General features: G+C 36.6%; 1 protein-coding gene across 1 annotated transcript in view; it reads left to right on the top strand.

Moving 5' to 3' along the window:
- Positions 1–19,861, top strand: part of LOC117317159 (putative extracellular sulfatase Sulf-1 homolog) — a 105,641-nt gene that overhangs the window by 57,360 nt on the left and 28,420 nt on the right. Inside the window, 10 exon segments of the mRNA XM_033871959.1 lie at positions 4,278–4,500; positions 5,849–6,088; positions 8,399–8,624; positions 9,405–9,500; positions 12,097–12,247; positions 15,524–15,699; positions 16,560–16,688; positions 17,025–17,090; positions 19,034–19,214; positions 19,555–19,753. Coding sequence (XP_033727850.1) covers positions 4,332–4,500; positions 5,849–6,088; positions 8,399–8,624; positions 9,405–9,500; positions 12,097–12,247; positions 15,524–15,699; positions 16,560–16,688; positions 17,025–17,090; positions 19,034–19,214; positions 19,555–19,753 — 1,633 coding nt within the window. The 5' untranslated portion in view covers positions 4,278–4,331.

Here is a 19,861-nt window from a genome sequence, read left to right as displayed (position 1 = left end):
AAGCATGCAAAATACAATGACAGGCTTAAAAAAAGATGTTATCTTCTAGATCAGTTTTTATTTTATTCGACTGCAATCAGTGTCGTTTGAAGTTCATTTTGAAATATTTGATCAACATCCATCTTTAATAAAGATAGCCATATTGTATTGCTGAATATATGCAGGTTGCAGGTGTAATATATCGAATAAGTTTGATAGGCATCACTATAGATGTTTGACGCCTAGCGTCTCTGTGAGTCTAATTTAATACTGGTCATGATAGCAATCATTTAAACATGGGGAATACGATATGTGTGAATGCCGATTTGTATTGAATGAAAAAATATCACAATCATGGTCTCATGATATTGCATAAAATAATTCTTTGATGTTAAAAATTCAGTGTGGTCAGAGCATTGTACATTATGGGACCAGATTTTTTATCATTCAAATATTATCCTGTACCTGTTGGCCTTTATCCATGTCATTCTATAAAAATGTAATTTGCTCTAATGATAACTTATATGTTTACAAGATCGTCATTAAGATTCAAAATGACTATATTTAACTGTAAAAATTACAGATGGAAAATAATTACATAATATTATCTGAGGCCTAATATTTTTAAATAGTATATAAAGAAAAATAAGACTTTCGCTTCATTACGAAAATTAAAAGTGTCTGCAATCTTCTATTTTAGATACCTAAATCAGTGCAAAATAATAACAACTAATTTGATAGGTCCTGATACAAGAATGCATATATGTGCTAGCAGTGTGCTGTGCTGACTTAAATTGTCACTCAGAGCCATGTGATTCTATTCAACTTTGTCTTCGTGTAGCATTATATTGCTCACTAATATCAATGGAGGTAAAGTGTTTTAATACCCAAAAACATTTTTACAGAAAAAAATGTCCTGTACAGGTTCGTGTCTCACAATATCTTAAACCTTTTTCACTATATATATATTGATAAGATTTTTTTTTTCATGATTATAGAAATTTAGCTATAATCACTTTAAAGTAGTTACCTGAATAAAGTACATAGTTACCTGAATAAAGTACGTAGTTACCTGAATAAAGTACGTAGTTACCTGAATTTCGATGGCCCATATTTTGGTTTGGTTTGGTTTGTTTTTGTTTAACTTCCTATTAACAGCCAGGGTCATTTAAGGACATGCCAGGTTTTGGAGGTGGGGGAAAGAATTGTACTTCAAACATTTTTTTATTTTACCTATCTTTACAAGGTATAAGGAATAATTAGTAAACATTTGGTAGTTCATGAGAAAAAGAAGCAAAAAAAAAAAGAATTGAAAAGTCTGAATTATCAGAAGGTTGCAAAATACTTGACAGATACTTCGTAACACAATGGATACATCACAACAAAAGAAACACATACAATTAACAGATACATTGTAACGCATACAATTAACACATACATTAATTGTACCGCATACAATAAACACATACATATACATCATAATACAAGAGATACATTATAATGCAATTAACAGATACATTGTAACACAATTAATAGATACATTGTAACACATACAATTAATAGATACATTGTAACACATACAATTAACAGATACATTGTAACACATACAATTAACAGATACATTGTAACACATACAATTAACAGATACATTGTAACACATACAATTAACAGATACATTGTAACACATACAATTAACAGATATTTTGTAACACATACAATTAACAGATACATTGTAACACATACAATTAACATATACATTGTAACACATACAATTAACAGATACATTGTAACACATACAATTAACAGATACATTGTAACACATACAATTAACACATACATTGTAACACATACATTGTAACACATACAATTAACACATACATTGTAACACATACAATTAACAGATACATTGTAACACATACACTTAACAGATACATTGTAACACATACACTTAACAGATACATTGTAACACATACACTTAACAGATACATTGTAACACATACACTTAATGGATACATTGTAACACATACAATTAACAGATACATTGTAACACATACAATTAACAGATACATTGTAACACATACAATTAACAGATACATTGTAACACATACAATTAACAGATACATTGTAACACATACAATTAACAGATATTTTGTAACACATACAATTAACACATACATTGTAACACATACAATTAACACATACATTGTAACACATACATTGTAACACATACAATTAACACATACATTGTAACACATACAATAAACAGATACATTGTAACACATACAAGTAACAGATACATTGTAACACATACAATTAACAGATATATAATATTGTAACACATACAATTAACACATACATTGTAACACATACATTGTAACACATACAATTAACACATACATTGTAACACATACAATTAACACATACATTGTAACACATACAATTAACACATACATTGTAACACATACAATTAACACATACATTGTAACACATACAATAAACATGCACACAGATACATTGTAACACATACAATTAATAGATACATTGTAACACATACAATTAACAGATACATTGTAACACATACAATTAACAGATACATTGTAACACATACAATTAATGGATACATTGTAACACATACAATAAACAGATACATTGTAACACATACAATTAACAAATACATTGTAACACAATTAACAAATACAGAGGAGCCCACTTATTTGCATATCGGTTATTTGAATATCCCGCTTATTTGCATAAAATTCTCAGGTCCCGATTTTTTTCTTCTTTATCTTTGTATTTCAATCCCGTGTATTTGCATCGACTAAAACACCGACTCCCGCTTATATGCATATAAAAATTCCCAAAAAATCGAAAAATTTTAATTGATTTTAGGGTATTTTTGTTATTTTCCCGTAATAAAAGTTTTATGAAATGTGTTTTAACTTACATTATTGATTCGACACGATGTACAACGTTATCTTATCATTGGTTCACACTTTGTCATTACAGGTTACGTTCGATGCATCGATTTCGACATTGTTATTATTTAGACCATATCAGTAGCAATGTGCAGAAGAATTACTGAATAAAATATCTATATGCCGCATCTTTTGATGAGATTTGTTTATTTATTATAGCATCGATCCAAACCTGTGTTCTGTGCACTTGAACACTCGCTGAGGCAGGTTGCGATTGCCATGATTGTTTTCTAGGCTCGTTGCATTGTGGGGGCATATGTGTAATGAACGACAACTCTTTCTGTGTGTGCGCCATTTTCCAAAACAAACCCAAACGACAATACACATGTCACGGTCATTTAAGACAGTCTATTGCTTCAGCAGTTCATCATCTATGATCAAACAACTAATATACTCATAGCAGGAACACAACGCATCTCGAGACGATAATGAATATTAATTGAAACGATGACATTGTACATCGTAGTGCCAACCCACGCGTGTATGACCGATATCTGACCCAGAGACTCAGAGTGACAAGTAGTAAACGATGAAGTGTATGCAAATATTTGTACATTTACAAAGAATAACAACCCATGTATTTTGTATTTACTCTTATATTTTAAATAATGTATTTTTTTCAAATATATTTTTAATGCAAATAACGTAAACAATCATATAGCGCCCATTTTGAGTACCTACCTGACGATCTACACGTGTATAAGAGGGGCCAAAACCCAACTCCGCCTATACGAATACTCCGGTTATTTGCATATTTTGTCATGGAAAAAGGGCTATGCAAATAAGCGGGTTGTTCTGTACATTGTAACACAATTAACAGATACATTGTAACAATTAACAGATACATTGTAACAATTAACAGACATATTGTAACACAATTAATAGATACATTGTTCACAATTAACAGATACATTGCAGCATTATTAACATATATATTTTAACACAGTTGACAGATATATTTGTTACAAATTTAACAGATACATCGTAACACAGTTGGATACTGACGCACTGAACAGATGTATAGTAAGAACAATCCCCATGTTTACAAATTGTTCTGTCATCAGGTACATCCTTTGTAATGCTAAACAATATGTTTTATATATATATGTATACTCAGGAATGTTGCTATTCATGAGATACATGGAGGAAGTGCAGTTAATATGCCATATTGTTATCAAATACACACTGTAACCAGGCAGGGTCTTAGTCTGTGTGAGTACATGCTGTTATAACCATATCTATTATTCAAAGCTATTCATGTTATTTTTTCATTCATAAATTTGTTTGGTTCTTCTTAAATATTTTACTCTTTGTGTTTTTCAGATGGGAAACTAACAACAGAAACAAGTAACGGATTAGAGAACAAAGTCGATCAGGATGTCATCATCGCTACAAGTATCCTACCTGTTGATCGTCATCGGCATTTTAGCTTGGTGTGCGACAGCATGGGTTGATTCTACGCCTCGCCGACCAAACCGGAGGAAAAACAAGCAGACAAAACCAAACATTATCGTGATCATGACTGATGACCAAGACATACTATTGGGTAGATAATATTAGTAGACATGTGTTATTTTAAAATTAAGTATCATCAAAACATTTATTATTTTTATGAGCTCTGGTTTTTTTCTCACCTGGCTAATGGTCTGAAAGACTTTTGAGCTGATAAAAATGCCATGTCAATGCATCTGTCGTTTCATCTGTTCAACATTTCCTTTAAAATATCCCTGATATATCACTCCTGAATGATTAAATGGATTTTGATGAAATTTGTTCTGGAGTGTTATTATGCAAAAGAGACCCAATGTTTTATAAACAGAGGGTGTGGCTGCCCTGGGGCTTTAGAGTGGGGGCCCAATAGGGAAAATATAGGTAAATCCCTTAAATTCCTACTAGTCCTGAACGACGGAATTGATTTTGATGAAATTTGTTTTCAAGTGTTTTTGTGCAAATGCAGGGCTTTTTCTGTGGGCTTTTTCTGTGGGGCTTTTTCTGTGGGCTTTTTTGGAACCATTAATAGGCTGCTTTCCCAATTGAAAGAAATTATTTCATATTTAAGCCAAATTCCTAAAATTTGCAGTTTACTTAAATCTTTCCCAATTCAATTCACCAATTTTCTTCCCAAAATGAGACAAAAAGGCCCTTTCCCTAGCCAGTGAGAAAAAAGGCCTGAAATGAGATCCAATTTTGAATAAACAAAATGTGTGGCTCTCCTTGGGCCATAGGGCAGGGCTCAATAGGGGAAGTAGAGGTACATCCTTTGACTTATACTTAAGCCCGAATGACAGAATATAGTCCAGAAAGACTAAATGGATTTTGATGAACTTTGGTCTTGAGCATTATTAGGCAAAAGGATTCAACGTTACATAAAGTGTGGATGTGTCTCCCCTTGGGGCTTAAGTGGTAGGACCAAACAGGAGAAATACAACAAAATCTTTTGAGTCCTATTTCCTTAATTAAGAATAAAAGGATTTGGTTTGAACTATTTTTGGGAGATGACGTCAAAGAGTAGTAACAAGGTATTTGTAATATATTACTTCAAGGAGAGTATTTTGCCATGACTTTTGAAATATCTGGGTGAGCAATGCAGGCCGTTTGGCATCTTTTCAGTGCTTTCTTGGATACGATAAAAGCACAAAAAACATACCTTGTAAATAAATGTTGTATGGAAGATTAAAGTAAGTTTCAAAATTTTCGTACAAAATATGATTTTTCCTCCAAACTTTTGGTAAACCCACAAGAATTGTAACGAAAAAATGTATTGTTACCTTATGCTGTTATATTACACAAAACAGTTAAATAGGGCCTTATAGATAATAGAATATTGCATTGTTCCAAATATTAATCTTATTTGATTTTAATTTTAACCTCTCTACCACATTCATCATTTTTAGGGTCAATGGAGGTCATGCCGAAGACACTAAGAATCATGCGTGACCAGGGTTTGGAGTTCAACAACTCTTTTGTAGCATCACCAATGTGTTGTCCATCACGATCATCATTTCTTACCGGACTGTACCCTCATAATCATAACGTTTATACCAACAACGAGAATTGTTCGGGGGAATACTGGATACAGAATCACGAACCAAACACCTTCGCTACCTACCTTAACAATGCAGGGTATCGTACAGGTACTTGAACCAGGACGGTTGTTTTCCCCCTGTTGGTACTGTTAACGGGGTCTATACATTTCACTCCTTCATTAAGTAAAGATGTTGCATTATGTAGAATATAATTGTCGATAAACGGCCGCGGTGGCCGAGTGGTTAAGTTGTACTGACACTTTATCACTAGACCTCCACATCTGGGTCGCAAGTTTGAAACCCGCATGGGGCAGTTGCCTGGTAGTGACTGTTGGCCGTAGTTTTCCCCGGAATACTCCGGCATTCCTCCACCTCCAAACCTTGGCACGTCCTTAAATGACCTTAAATTAGCTGTTAATAGGATGTTAAACAAAGTAAACCAAACCAAACCAGTTCCCATAAAAAAAGTATATGATTTGCCTGCATGACCTTTTGGGGTATCTTCATATACACTGATTTCCTTGCACATTTGTGTTTTAAAAGCTACATGTAACAACTTGGCAGCCATGGGGATATTTGTGTATTTTGTTGAAAATTTATATCTAAGCCCCAGTTTCATCAAAATCATTAAAATGCTCATTTGGAAAGTATTATTAGATCTAAAGGGAAATCTTTGTTTAGGAAATGTCCTTATCTTCTGCAAATGTTTTTCCTGTTGTAAATTTAAGGTTAAGTTAATAAACTTTTATTAAATTCTGAAACGTTTTAAAATTAAGGAATATTTTCAGTTAAGGAGGAACTTCCTTAAATTTAAGACAACTGATGAAACGGGTAGGTCATTATTATAAATTTCAAAATCTAACTAGCTAGTGTTAATGGACATTCTGATCATGAGTTGTAATAAGGTTATTATTTTGTTTTGGACATGTACGTTTTACATTGTAATGAATTCAGCTCATTTGTTTCTTATGAAAAGAGGAAAAGAAGAAGGGTTACCATTTATGAAGGGTGGGACACTAATAAGAATACTCGAAATGTACGTATTTTGGAGCAATCGAAATTCAGCACAAGTCTTAATTCAAAAAGATTAGCAACATGATGATTTGGTTCTGCCACAATTAATGCTTGCCATAGAAAACACTGTAAACTGTACAATTAGCAAAATCAGTTTTTCATAAAATTGCTAAGATAAGATTACCGCTGGAAAATCTGTGTCTACAGTATACGTGGTATGCATAGCCACTGTGGTACCATTATATATCCGCAAATAATCCCCTACCCACAAATAATCCCCTACCCACAAATAATCCCCTACCCACAAATAATTCCCTACCCACAAATAATCCCCTACCCACAAATAATCCCCTACCCACAAATAAGCCCCTTTTTCATTTTTCCAGAGTCGGTTTGGTTTGTTTTTGTTTAACGTCCTATTAACAGCCAGGGTCATTTAAGGACGTGCCAGGATTTGGAGGTGTAGGTTTCTAACTCGCAACCGAGAGGTGGAGGGCTAGTGATAAAGTGTCGGGACACCTTAATGACTCGGCCACTGCGGCTCCAGAGTCATCAATTATAATAGTAAGGTAAAAATGGTTCACAAATAAGTCCGCCCATAATTTTAATTCTAAACTTTGACACTAGGGATGAGGTCTTATTTGAGGATAAATACAGTACTAAACTTTGACACTAGGGATGAGGTCTTATTTGAGGTTAAATACAGTACTAAACTTTGACACTAGAGGTGAGGTCTTATTTGAGGATAAATGCGGTTCTAAACTTTGACACTAGAGGTGAGGTCTTATTTGAGGATAAACGCAGTTCTAAACTTTGACACTAGGGATGAGGTCTTATTTGAGGATAAATACAATACTAAACTTTGACACTAGGGGATGAGGTCTTATTTGAGGATAAATACAGTACTAAACTTTGACACTAGGGATGAGGTCTTATTTGAGGATAAATACAATACTAAACTTTGACACTAGGGGATGAGGTCTTATTTGAGGATAAATACAGTACTAAACTTTGACACTAGGGATGAGGTCTTATTTGAGGATAAATACAGTACTAAACTTTGACACTAGGGATGAGGTCTTATTTTAGGATAAATGCGGTTCTAAACTTTGACACTAGGGATGGGGGCTTATATGAGGATAAATACAGTACTAAACTTTGACACTAGGGATGAGGTCTTATTTGAAGATAAATACAGTACTAAACTTTGACACTAGGGATGAGGTCTTATTTGAAGATAAATACAGTACTAAACTTTGACACTAGGGGTGAGGTCTTATTTGAGGATAAATGCGGTTCTAAACTTTTGCACCAGGGATGGAGGCTAATATATGAGAACAAAAATTATGATAATGTCTTGAATTTTTTCAGTGATCAACATCATTGATTTGTTGCTAATTTCAGGTTACTTTGGTAAATACCTGAATAAGTATAACGGCTCATATATACCGCCTGGTTGGCGGGAGTGGGTCGGACTGGTACGTAACTCCCGTTTCTATAACTACTCCATCAACTTTAATGGTAACAAAATGGAGCACGGCGACAACTACTACAGTGACTACTTGACAGACCTCATAGCCAACGACAGCGTGACCTTCCTAAAACAAAGCAAGGAATACTTCAAACGGAGGTAGGCACGCTGACTATTACACAGAGCTTAAGGGGGAGTGTCCCACCACTTTTCTATTGATATGTATATGAAAGCTTTCATAAATTATAAGCTCACCTGCTTGTTATGAAAGCATATGGGACTAAAACTTTCTACACCCGATATTAATATCACTATCATTGAAAGACTTTTTATCCTTCATCATGGTCAAAAAGGAATTGTCCTATTTAGGATTTTGTTTATCTTTTGTATGCCCGCGCCATGAAATGAGGGGGACATATAGACTTATATTGGCATATAGACCTATGTTCGTCCCGTCTCGTCCCAAAGCAATGTAACTGGTTAATTTTAGGAACTGATGATATGATCCTCACCAAACTGGTTTGTGGTGTCAAATGGCAGCGGAGGCATTTATGTCTTATGTCTTACAAGCATTTTGTACTTTTCACAAGATTCATGTAGATTTAATTTCATTATGTATTTTAGTCAAATGGACACCGTCATTGTTAACAATACTGTAAAATTAACTTTGTATATACATGTACTCCTTACTGTATGGTTGGTCGGGTGGCACAGTGGAAACACACATGCCTATCACCTGAGCGGTGGAGGTTTGTTTTCCGATCAAAACGTATGGGGTCACCTGTCCAACCACTTTGGTTTTCCCAGGGTTCTCTGGTTTCCTCCCACAGTAAGACCTCTCACTCTTCCATCCAGGCCAACAACAGTGATTAATATAAGTTGATATAACTTGTTTCGCAATTGTTGTAAATAAACAAAATTTACATTAACTGTTTGTAGGCCTGTACTGATGGTGCTGAGTACCCCGGCACCACATGGTCCTGAAGACTCTGCCCCTCAATATCAGCATCTCTTTTACAACAACACTTTACATAGGTAAGTCATTTTAATGCGTCCATTTTGGTAAATTTTTAATTTAAGTGGAATTGTATTTTTGTTGCCTATAAGTAAGCCTGCCACCCTATATTGAGTTAAGAGATTATGTTGGCCCACTAGGGATAGAAATGATATCAAGTGATTTATTTCCCCTTGCAATGTTTTTTTTCTTGCACAAGAATTTATGAGTGACTTATCTTCCCTTTGAAAAATATTCAGTTACTTAAAATATCAAAATCCTGATATTCCCAAAGAAACTTTTTCATTTATTAGCTCACCTGGTCCGAAGGACCAAGGTGAGCTTATGCCATACCGTTGCGTCCGTCGTCCGTCGTCCGTCCGTCCGTCCGTCCGTCCGTCCGTCGTCCGTCGTCCGTCCGTCCGTCAACAATTGACTTCTTCTTCATAACCACACATCAGAATTTGACCAAATTTGGTCAGAAGCATGCCTATGGGTAGGTGACTCAGAATTGTACAAATGACGGGGCTGACCCCCTGGGGGCCTCTGGGGCGGGGCCAAAAGGGGTCATTTTTGCGCTATTGATATAAACGACTTCTTCTCTGAAACCAAGCAATGGCTATCACTCATATTTGCCTGGTAGCATCACTATGGGGTGGGGATTCAAAATTGTACAAATGATGGGGCTGACCCCCCAGGGGCCTGAGGGGCAGGGCCAAATGTGGTCAATCGGGCTATATTGATATAAACGACTTCTTCTCTGAAACCAAGCAATGGCTATCGCTCATATTTACCTGGTAGCATCATTATGGGGTGGGGATTCAAAATTGTACAAATGATGGGGCTGACCCCCCCAGGGGCCTGAGGGGTGGGGCCGAATATGGTCAATTTGGCTATATTGATATAAACGACTTCTACTCTGAAACCGAGCAATGCCTGTCACTCATATTTGCCTGGTAGCATCACTATGGGGTTGGGATTTAAAATTGTACAAATGATGGGGCTGACCCCCCAGGGGCCTGAGGGGTGGGGCCGAATGTGGTCAATCTGGCTATATTGATATAAACGACTTCTTCTCTGAAACCGAGCAATGCCTGTCACTCATATTTGCCTGGTAGCATCACTATGGGGTTGGGATTTAAAATTGTACAAATGATAGGACTGACCCCCCAGGGGCCTGAGGGGCGGGGCCAAATGTGGTCAATCGGGCTATATTCATATAATTGACTTCTTCTCTGGAACCAAACAACGGATATCTCTCATATTTTGCTGGTAGCATCACCTTGGGGTAGGAATTTGAAATTGTACAAATGACGGGGCTGACCCCCTGGGGTCTGAGGGGCGGGGCCAAAAGGGGTCAGTTTTACAGAATTGATATAAACGACTTCTGTTCTGAAACTAAGCAATGGATATCACTCATATTTACCTAGTAGCATCCCTATGGAGTGGGGATTCAAAATTGTACAAATGGTGGGGCTGACCCCCAAGGGGTCTGAGGGCCGGGGCCAAAAGGGGTCAATTTGGCTCTCTTAATATAAACGACTTCTTCTCTGAAACCAAGCAATGGATATCGCTTATATTTGCCTGGTAGCATCACTATGGGTTGGGGATTAAAAATTGTACAAATGATGGAGCTGACCCCCCGGGGGCCTGAGGGGCAGGGCCAAATGTGGTCAATTGGGCTATATTGATATATGCGACTTCTTCTCTGAAACCAAGCAATGGATATTGCTCATATTTGCCTGGTAGCATCACTATTGGGTGGGCATTCAAAATTGTACAAATGGTGAGGCTGACCCCCCGGGGGCCTGAGGGGCGGGGCCAAGAGGGGTCAATTTGGCTGAATTGATATGAACAGCTTCTTCCCTGAAACTAAGCAAGAGATATCGCTCATATTTGCCTGGTAGCATCCTTCTGGGTAGGGATTCAAAATTTTATAAAGGAAGGAACTGACCCCCACTCCCCCCGGGGTGCAGAATGCGGGGTCAAAAGGGGTCAATTGGTTTAAACAACTTCTTTTCTGAAACTAAGCAATGGATATCACTCACATTTGTGTGGTAGCATCCCTATGGGGTTGTGCCAAAAGTTGATTTTATTTCATGGATTAATGCATTTTTTGACATCAAATCATCACGTACCCATATAAAATGCCTATGATATATTGACATAGCAATACCAGTGACAAATATACTTAATCATCATTCTTGTTTCATATCTCATGAAATCCAGGTGAGCGATACAGGCCCTCTGGGCCTCTTGTTAATTCATTTAAGAATTTCTGACTTTTTATATAACTGAATTATCTCCCTTTGAACAGTTTGTTCACTGATGCAGTGACCACGGGCATGTTCGTTTATGCCGATAAATCGGTTCGTCAGTTTTAAAATGTAATATTTCAAACACATTTGACGGACCTGCAAATGTTAATACAGGCCTTGGTAGTCTTTGAAAGCAATATAAAATCACCAGGTCAGTCTTTATTTCATAAACGAACAACACCGGTCCCTAGTGGTCTAACCGTTTGGACCGCAAAAACGAAAACAGCCCATGACAGGAAGCATTAGTCTAGGAGATTAAGATGCTTCATTCTATGATCCTGTGATGGGTTTATACAAGTTATCTCCCCTTTGTTTACAGGACACCTACCTGGAACGTAGCTCCAAACCTAGACAAACAGTACCTTTTAAAGATCACCAAACAAATGGAGCCGATACACCAGAAATTTACTGACGTTTTACAACAAAAAAGACTACAGACTCTTCAGTCTGTGGACGACCTTGTGGAAAAGGTATACATATAGAAGATGGAGAATAATAAAATTGCCTTCTGCAATATTCTTTAAGTTGTTTATTTTACAATGAGATTTATTCACAATTGCCTGAAACACGAGGACAGTTTTGTAAGTTTTTGAGTTGCTGACTATGCAACTTTACATTGAAAGCCTCAAATTTTATGGTCTTATAAGTTTAAAAAATTTTAAGATTTACTGGCTTATATTTCCAATAAAAATCTGTTTAGAAATGGAAATTAGTGTTATCAAACTTAAATGTAATGTTTTCAGTATGAAAAAACTCTGAATGAGGTAAATGACTTTCACCATTAGAATTTTTAAAGCTGTATTAAACCTTCAACTATAAAAGTCACATACTTTAGGGGCCGCCGTGGCCGAGTGGTTAAGGTGTACCGACACTTTATCACTATCCCTCCACCTCTGGGTTGCGAGTTCGAAACCTACGTGGGGCAGTTGCCAGGAACTGACCATAGGCCGGTGGTTTTTCTCCAGGTACTCTGGCTTTCCTCCACCTCCAAAACCTGACACGTCCTTAAATGACCCTGCTGTTAATAGGACGTCAAAAAAAACAAAAAAAAAACAAAAAAATGTACTTTACAATAGAATTTTACATAATGGTGCACTTAAGTTATGTTTATGACCCCATTTCAACATAAGGGACAGAATAGATCGGATATCATCCGGCCCTCAGACTGCCTGCCTGATCGTGAGGTTACACTTTCATCCCATTGTCGAACAGTGGACTGTGACCAAGGCTCAGTAATTAGTCCCCTACTGGTGAAACTGTGGGGAATATAGATTTCCTCCTCGTTAGTCTGTCAGTCCATCTACTCGGTTATCTGCACTTTTCTCAGCAATGCTTCGAGGTATGTTGGTGAAAGTTTGAGTTTCAGGGTTTTCGGGTCAAGGTCAAGCTCACTTACTATTTTTAGCGGGGACCAGTAGGGGACATGTATTGCTTTAGCAATACCAAGCATACTTGGTTGTACTCTTTGTCTGACGAATGTCATGATAAAGTCATACACTGGTTGTGATATACCCTATTCAGACTCACACTTACCAACCTGAAGAACATGTTTTTTGATAAAGGAAACAGGCATTTATAAAAGCAGTTTTGATTCAAGTGTTTGTGTTAAAGATAAACATGTTTCCATGTTATGTAATACCAAATTGGAAAATCTAAGCCTGAACTTAATTAATCATCGATGTCAATTTTTTTCCAGTTTCGTTTTGGTATAATTAATTTTTCTTTGTTTTCATGGTAAATACTCAAATGTGATTGGTCGAAAAATTCTTTTCATTCTTCTATGAAAGAAATTCCGAGAATGCCGCGAAAAATGTGACGTCACAATACGACAATTGACGTTGCATATTGATTTGAGAAAAAGAATCCCATTTAAAACCAGTAAAATTGTACATAAAACATGTTTTAAATTAGAAAATCATTTTCAAAAATTAATCATAAGCGTTGATGTCAATTATTAGCTCACCTGGTCCGTAGCGTCCGTCGTCCGTCTGTCGCCCGTCCGTCCGTCAACAATTGACTTCTTCTTCATAACCACTGGTCAGAATTTGACCAAATTTGGTCAGAAGCATCCCTATGAGGTGGGGACTCAAAATTGTACAAATGGTGGGGCTGACCCCCCAGGGGTCTGAGGGGCGGGGCCAAAAGGGGTCAATTTGGCTCTATTAATATAAACGACTTCTTCTCTGAAACCAAGCAAAGGATATTGCTCCTATTTGCCTGGTAGCATCACTATGGGGTGAGGATTCAAAATTGTACAAATGGTGGGGCTAACCCCCTGGGGGCCTGAGGGGCGGGGCCAAAAAGGGTCAATAGAGCTATATTGATATTAACGACTTCTCCTCTGAAACTGAGCAATGGATATCGCTCATATTTGCCTGGTAGCATCACTATGGGGTGGGGATTCAAAATTGTACAAATGATGGGGCTGACCCCCGAGGGGGCCTGAGGGGCAGGGTCAAAAAGGGTCAATATAGCTATATTGACATTAACGACTTCTTCTCTGAAACCGAGCAATGGATATCGCTCATATTTGCCTGGTAGCATCACTTTGGGGTGGGGATTCAAAATTGTACAAAAGGTGAGGCTGACCCCACGGGGGCCTGAGGGGCGGGGTCAAAAGGGGTCAATTTGGCTAAATTGATATGAACAATTTCTTCTCTGAAACCAAGCAATAGATATTGCTCATATTTAACTGTGAGCGTCCCTTTGGGGTCGGGATTCAAAATTGTACAAATGGTGGGGCTGACCTCTCTTGGGGCTGAGAGGCGGGGCCAAAAGGGGTCATTTTGGCAGAATTGATATAAACAACTTTTTTCTGAAACTAACCGATGGATATCTCTAACATTTCACTGGTAGCATTCCCTTAGGTGAAGGATTCAAATTGAACAAATGACAGGGCTAACCCCCAGGGGGCTGAGGGGTGGGGCCAAAAAGGGTCAATTTGGTTAAATTGATATAAACAACTTCTTCTCTGAAACTAAGCAATGGATATCACTCACATTTGTATGGTAGCATGGTCATGGGGTGGGGATTCAAAATTTTACAAATTTTAGGGTTGACCCCACCAGGGGGCTGAGGGGTGGGGCCAAAAGGGGTCAATTTTGCTAAATTGATATGAACAACTTCTTCTCTGAAACAGCTCATATTTGACTGGTAGCATCCTTTTTGGTAAGGATTCAAAATTTTTAAATCCAGGTGAGCGATACAGGCCCTCTGGGCCTCTTGTTTTTTAGTTTCATCGAGGTATAAAACAAATTTTGTTTGCAAACTTCTGTAAGAATCCATTACGCGGATTCATACAGTTTGCAAACAAAATTTGTTTCATACCCCAATGAAACTAAAAAAAAATGACATCAATGCTTAAATGGAAAAAAATTTTGTTTGCAAACTGTATGAATCCGCATAGCGGATTCTTACAAAAGTTTGCAAACAAAATGTTTTTCATACCCCTTTGAAACTAAAAATTAATTTAGATCAACGCTTATAATTAATTTTTGAAATTGATTTTCAAAATTAAAACATGTTTTATGTACAATCTAACTGATCTTATAAGGGATTCTTTTTCACAAATCAATACGCAACGTCAATGGCTGTATTGTGACATCAAATTTTTTCAAGCCATTTTTGGATTTATTTATTTTTTCATAGAGGTATGAAAAAAAAATCTCTCAATCAATCAGAAAGCCGCAATTTTGCATACAAACAATGGAAAATTAATTATATAAATGTGTCTTGTGTACGGCTAGGTCTACACAGAGCTTTGGATGCTGGGAGAACTGGACAATACCTACATCATTTACACGTCTGACCACGGTTATCATCTGGGCCAGTATGGTGTCATCAAGGGCAAGGGTTTGCCTTACGACTTTGACATCAGGGTCCCGCTGTACATCCGAGGGCCAGGCATCAAACCAAGATCAAAGTATGTGTCAATCCTATATGATGGTTTTCAAATCATTCAAATGATTTGAAATGTCACAAGACTAAAGAGTCAAAGAAAAAAAAAACAGCTGAATATAAAAAGTTAACTTCTGAAATTAAGTTGCAAAGTACAATTTACTGTACAACCTGAAATGTTGGTATGTACCTTCATGCATGGTTTGGTGCTTAGTTACATAAACAAATGGGTTCCATCCTCACTCAATATTGAATATCATCATATTCCATGCATATTTAATGAGGCTGCTTTGACCTGATTGACTGATAACTTTGATCACATTTTGATGAGACTTGCTTGGTAGACTTATTACCTAAACCAAGTTTGATTAACATTATATTTTGCGCTTACTTAATCAGGCTTCTGTGATCTGATTGGCTGATTGCTTTCCGTACAATATTTTTTGAAGGAATGATCAGGTTTTGATGCTTGGTATAAACTTGTTATTTTGATAACTTTCACAGGAACTTGATGACTGAACACAAATACATGTGTGGATTCTAAATGATACGTCATGTTACCCACTTTAATTTCATGTAATACAATATTTGCATGGGCGGGAGATCTTGAAAACGATGGCCTTGTTGTATTTATATTCCTGGTGCCATAGCAACCACGAAAACAGCAAAAGTTTATACACAATGAACCTTTCATGTAATTGGAAGGAGGACCTATTGCTTCCAATTCGGTTCATGACCATTTCTTTTTTGTAATATATGCGAAAAATTATTTATGATAAAATCTTTAATTAAATCCCTGGTGTTCCATGATGTTCCTTGTATGTGCTCCCCATCTTTAGATAGTATCTCTATTTCATGTTCTGAGAATTTTGTTGTTTTTCTCAGGATTTCCAATATGGTGATGAATGTTGACCTGGCCCCCACTATACTGGACATGGCTGGAGTACAAATCCCAGACCATATGGATGGACGGTCAATCCTCAAGCTTATTAAGACCTACAAAGACTCCACAAGGTATGCTTTAGTATCTTGTAGGAGAATTATTTAGGGAAAAGTTTTATTGAGGAATTTATTTTCAACTTTAATCAATTCTGTGAAGAGAGTTGAAAGTTTCATGGATTTTGTGTTCCGAAAATTGAAATTGAAAGAATTGAAACTGAAATGGTGGACTGATTCTCTGCACAAATTATGACGGGGAAAAATTTTAAACAAGTACTTTCATAAATGATTAAAACAATAGTTATTATATCAGTAAATATGTTTATAGATATCAAGTAAGAATCAATTATAAATTTTATTATTTCACACTTTATTGGAAATATAATGTAGAGACTATATGTGTTCTTTCAGTGTGAATGACAAAGACTTTGTCCAAATGAAGAAACCTTGGAGGGATACAGTCCTAATTGAGAGAGGGTGAGTTACTGTCTTATTTGCAAAGGGTGAGTTAGTCTTACTTTAGAGAAGGTTAGTTACAGTCTTATTTGAGAGAAGGTTAGTTACAGTCTTACATGTACTTGTGAGAAGGTGAGTTACAGTCTTACTTGTGAGAAGGTGAGTTACAGCCTTACTTGTGAGAAGGTGAGTTACAGCCTTACTTGAGAGAAGGTGAGTTACAGTCTTGCTTGTGAGAAGGTGAGTTACAGTCTTACTTGTGAGAAGGTGAGTTAGTCTTACTTGAGAGAAGGTGAGTTACAGTCTTACTTGTGAGAAGGTGAGTTACAGTCTTACTTGTGAGAAGGTGAGTTACTTGTGAGAAGGTGAGTTACAGTCTTGCTTGTGAGAAGGTGAGTTACAGTCTTACTTGAGAGAAGGTGAGTTACAGTCTTGCTTGTGAGAAGGTGAGTTACAGTCTTGCTTGTGAGAAGATTAGTTACAGTCTTACTTGATAAAAGGTGAGTTATATAGAGAAAGTGAGTTACAATAAAGTGAGTTACTTGTAAATAGTGGAAAGGTCAAGGTCTGTAGACAGTAGAAAGGTCAAGGTCTGTTTACAATAGAAATGTCAAAGTCTGTATAAAGTAGAAAGGTCATGGTCTGTATACAGTAAAAAGGTCAAGGTCAGTATACAGTAGAAAGGTCAAGATCTGTATATAATAGAAAGAGCAAGATCTGTGTACAGTAGAAAGGTCAAGGTCTGTATATAATAGAAAAGTCAAGGTCAGTATACAGTAGAAAGGTCAAGGTCGGTATACAGTAGAAAGGTCAAGGTCGGTATACAGTAGAAAGGTCAAGATCTGTATATAATAGAAAGCTAGGTCAAAGTTAGTATACAGTAGAAAGGTCAAGATCTGTATATAGTAGAAAGGTCAAAGTCTGTATACAGTAGAAAGGTCAAGGTTGGTATACAGTAGAAAGGTCAAGATCTGTATATAATAGAAAGCTAGGTCAAGGTCAGTATATAGTAGAAAGGTCAAGATCTGTATATAGTAGAAAGGTCAAAGTCTGTATACAGTAGAAAGGTCAAGGTCGGTATACAGTAGAAAGGTCAAGATCTGTATATAATAGAAAGCTAGGTCAAAGTCTGTATACAATAGAAAGGTCAAGATCTGTATATAGTAGAAAAGTCAAAGTCTGTATATAGTAGAAAGGTCAAGATCTGTATACAGTAGAAAGGTCAAGATCTGTATATAGTAGAAAGGTCAAGGTCTGTATACAGTAGAAAGGTCAAGATCTGTATATAGTAAAAAAGTCAAAGTCTGTATATAGTAGAAAGGTCAAGGTCTGTATATGGTAGAAAGGCCTAGGTCTGTATGCTGTAAAAAGGTGAAGATTGGGTTACAGTAGAAAGGTCATGGTCTGTATATAGTAGAAATGTCAAGATTGGGTTACAGTAGAAAAGTCAAAGTATGTATATAGTAGAAAGGTCAAGGTCTGTATATGGTAGAAAGGCCTAGGTCTGTATGCTGTAAAAAGGTGAAGATTGGGTTACAGTAGAAAGTTCACGGTCTATATACAATAGAAAGTTCAATGTTTGTATACAGTAGAAAGGTAAGGTCAAGGTCTTTATACAGTAGAAAAGTGGTAGGACATCTCCCTTAACAGGAAAATAACTGATGAAATCTTGTATACAGCAGTAAAGTGGCAGGGCACTTTGACTAACAGGTATAACTTAGGAAGGCCTGTATACAGTAGAAAAGTGGTCAGTCATTTTGCCTTAGTTATTTGGGGGGAAACACTTTATACCTTAACAGAAAAATAACTAATGAAATCTTGTATATAGTAGAAAATATGTCAGACTTTTGCCTTAACAGTAACAGGCAAATAGCTAACCAAGGCCTGTATACAGTAAAAAGTGATGGGACACATAGTTTCAACTTTATTTACATAACATAAGTTTTATTTTTTTATTTTCGCAGGAAAGTTACCAAGAACAAACAGAAAATACTAATGAAAGAACAGAACCAACTCTTTCTGGACAACCTCAGTAACATGGATAACATCCCGGCACACATACTACAGTATGCTACACGTAAACAACGCCGCATACTCAAACAGTGCTCAAAGTCCAAAAACAAGCCTCCCTGTAAAGTAGGACAGGTAAAATTGACTCTGCTGTCAGGTCTTATCTTTAGGAAAGCAGAAATGTTCAGTTCAGTCGCAAAACAGTCCTTGCAAAGTACAAAGGGTAGAGCATGTTTCACTCCAAGTCCAAGCTGCAGTTTTATCAGTATTACTTCGCTTATGGAAAATACTTGTCTTTAAAATTTTCCATAGTAAATTTTCCATTACACCAAGTTCTTTGCATAGGTGTGAAAATTCAGGTCTTAAAGACATTTCTAGTTTCCCATAAGTTTTAAGATGTTTTCTAGTTTCAAGTATCTTTTAAAATATTTTCTTGTTTTCCTTAAGTTGTAACTGAAGTTTTGTGTATACACAGAGATACCAATGCATCCAGGAACCAGGGCGAAAATTACCAAGGTTACAGAAGTGTCGCTCCAGAGACATAGCAATGAATCAAAATGTCCAGGGTGATGGTCCATATTCTGCAACATCACGGATATGCCGATGTCCACAAAGAATGAATCCGCAAGAACGCCGAAATCAGGAACAATTTCTCCTGAATCACGTCAACAAAGGTATACAATATAGTCATTTTACATTAATTTTCAAAATTCAAGTATTGCCATCTTTGTTATTTATGAAAATATTCATGAGACAAAGTCTCAAGTGACCTATTGCAATTG

This window comes from Pecten maximus, chromosome 18 (genome assembly GCF_902652985.1).
Source record: "Pecten maximus chromosome 18, xPecMax1.1, whole genome shotgun sequence".
In the NCBI taxonomy this organism is placed as follows: Eukaryota; Metazoa; Mollusca; class Bivalvia; order Pectinida; family Pectinidae; genus Pecten; species Pecten maximus.
Note: the sequence above shows the minus strand (reverse complement) of the source record. Positions and strands in the feature narration are given on the sequence as shown.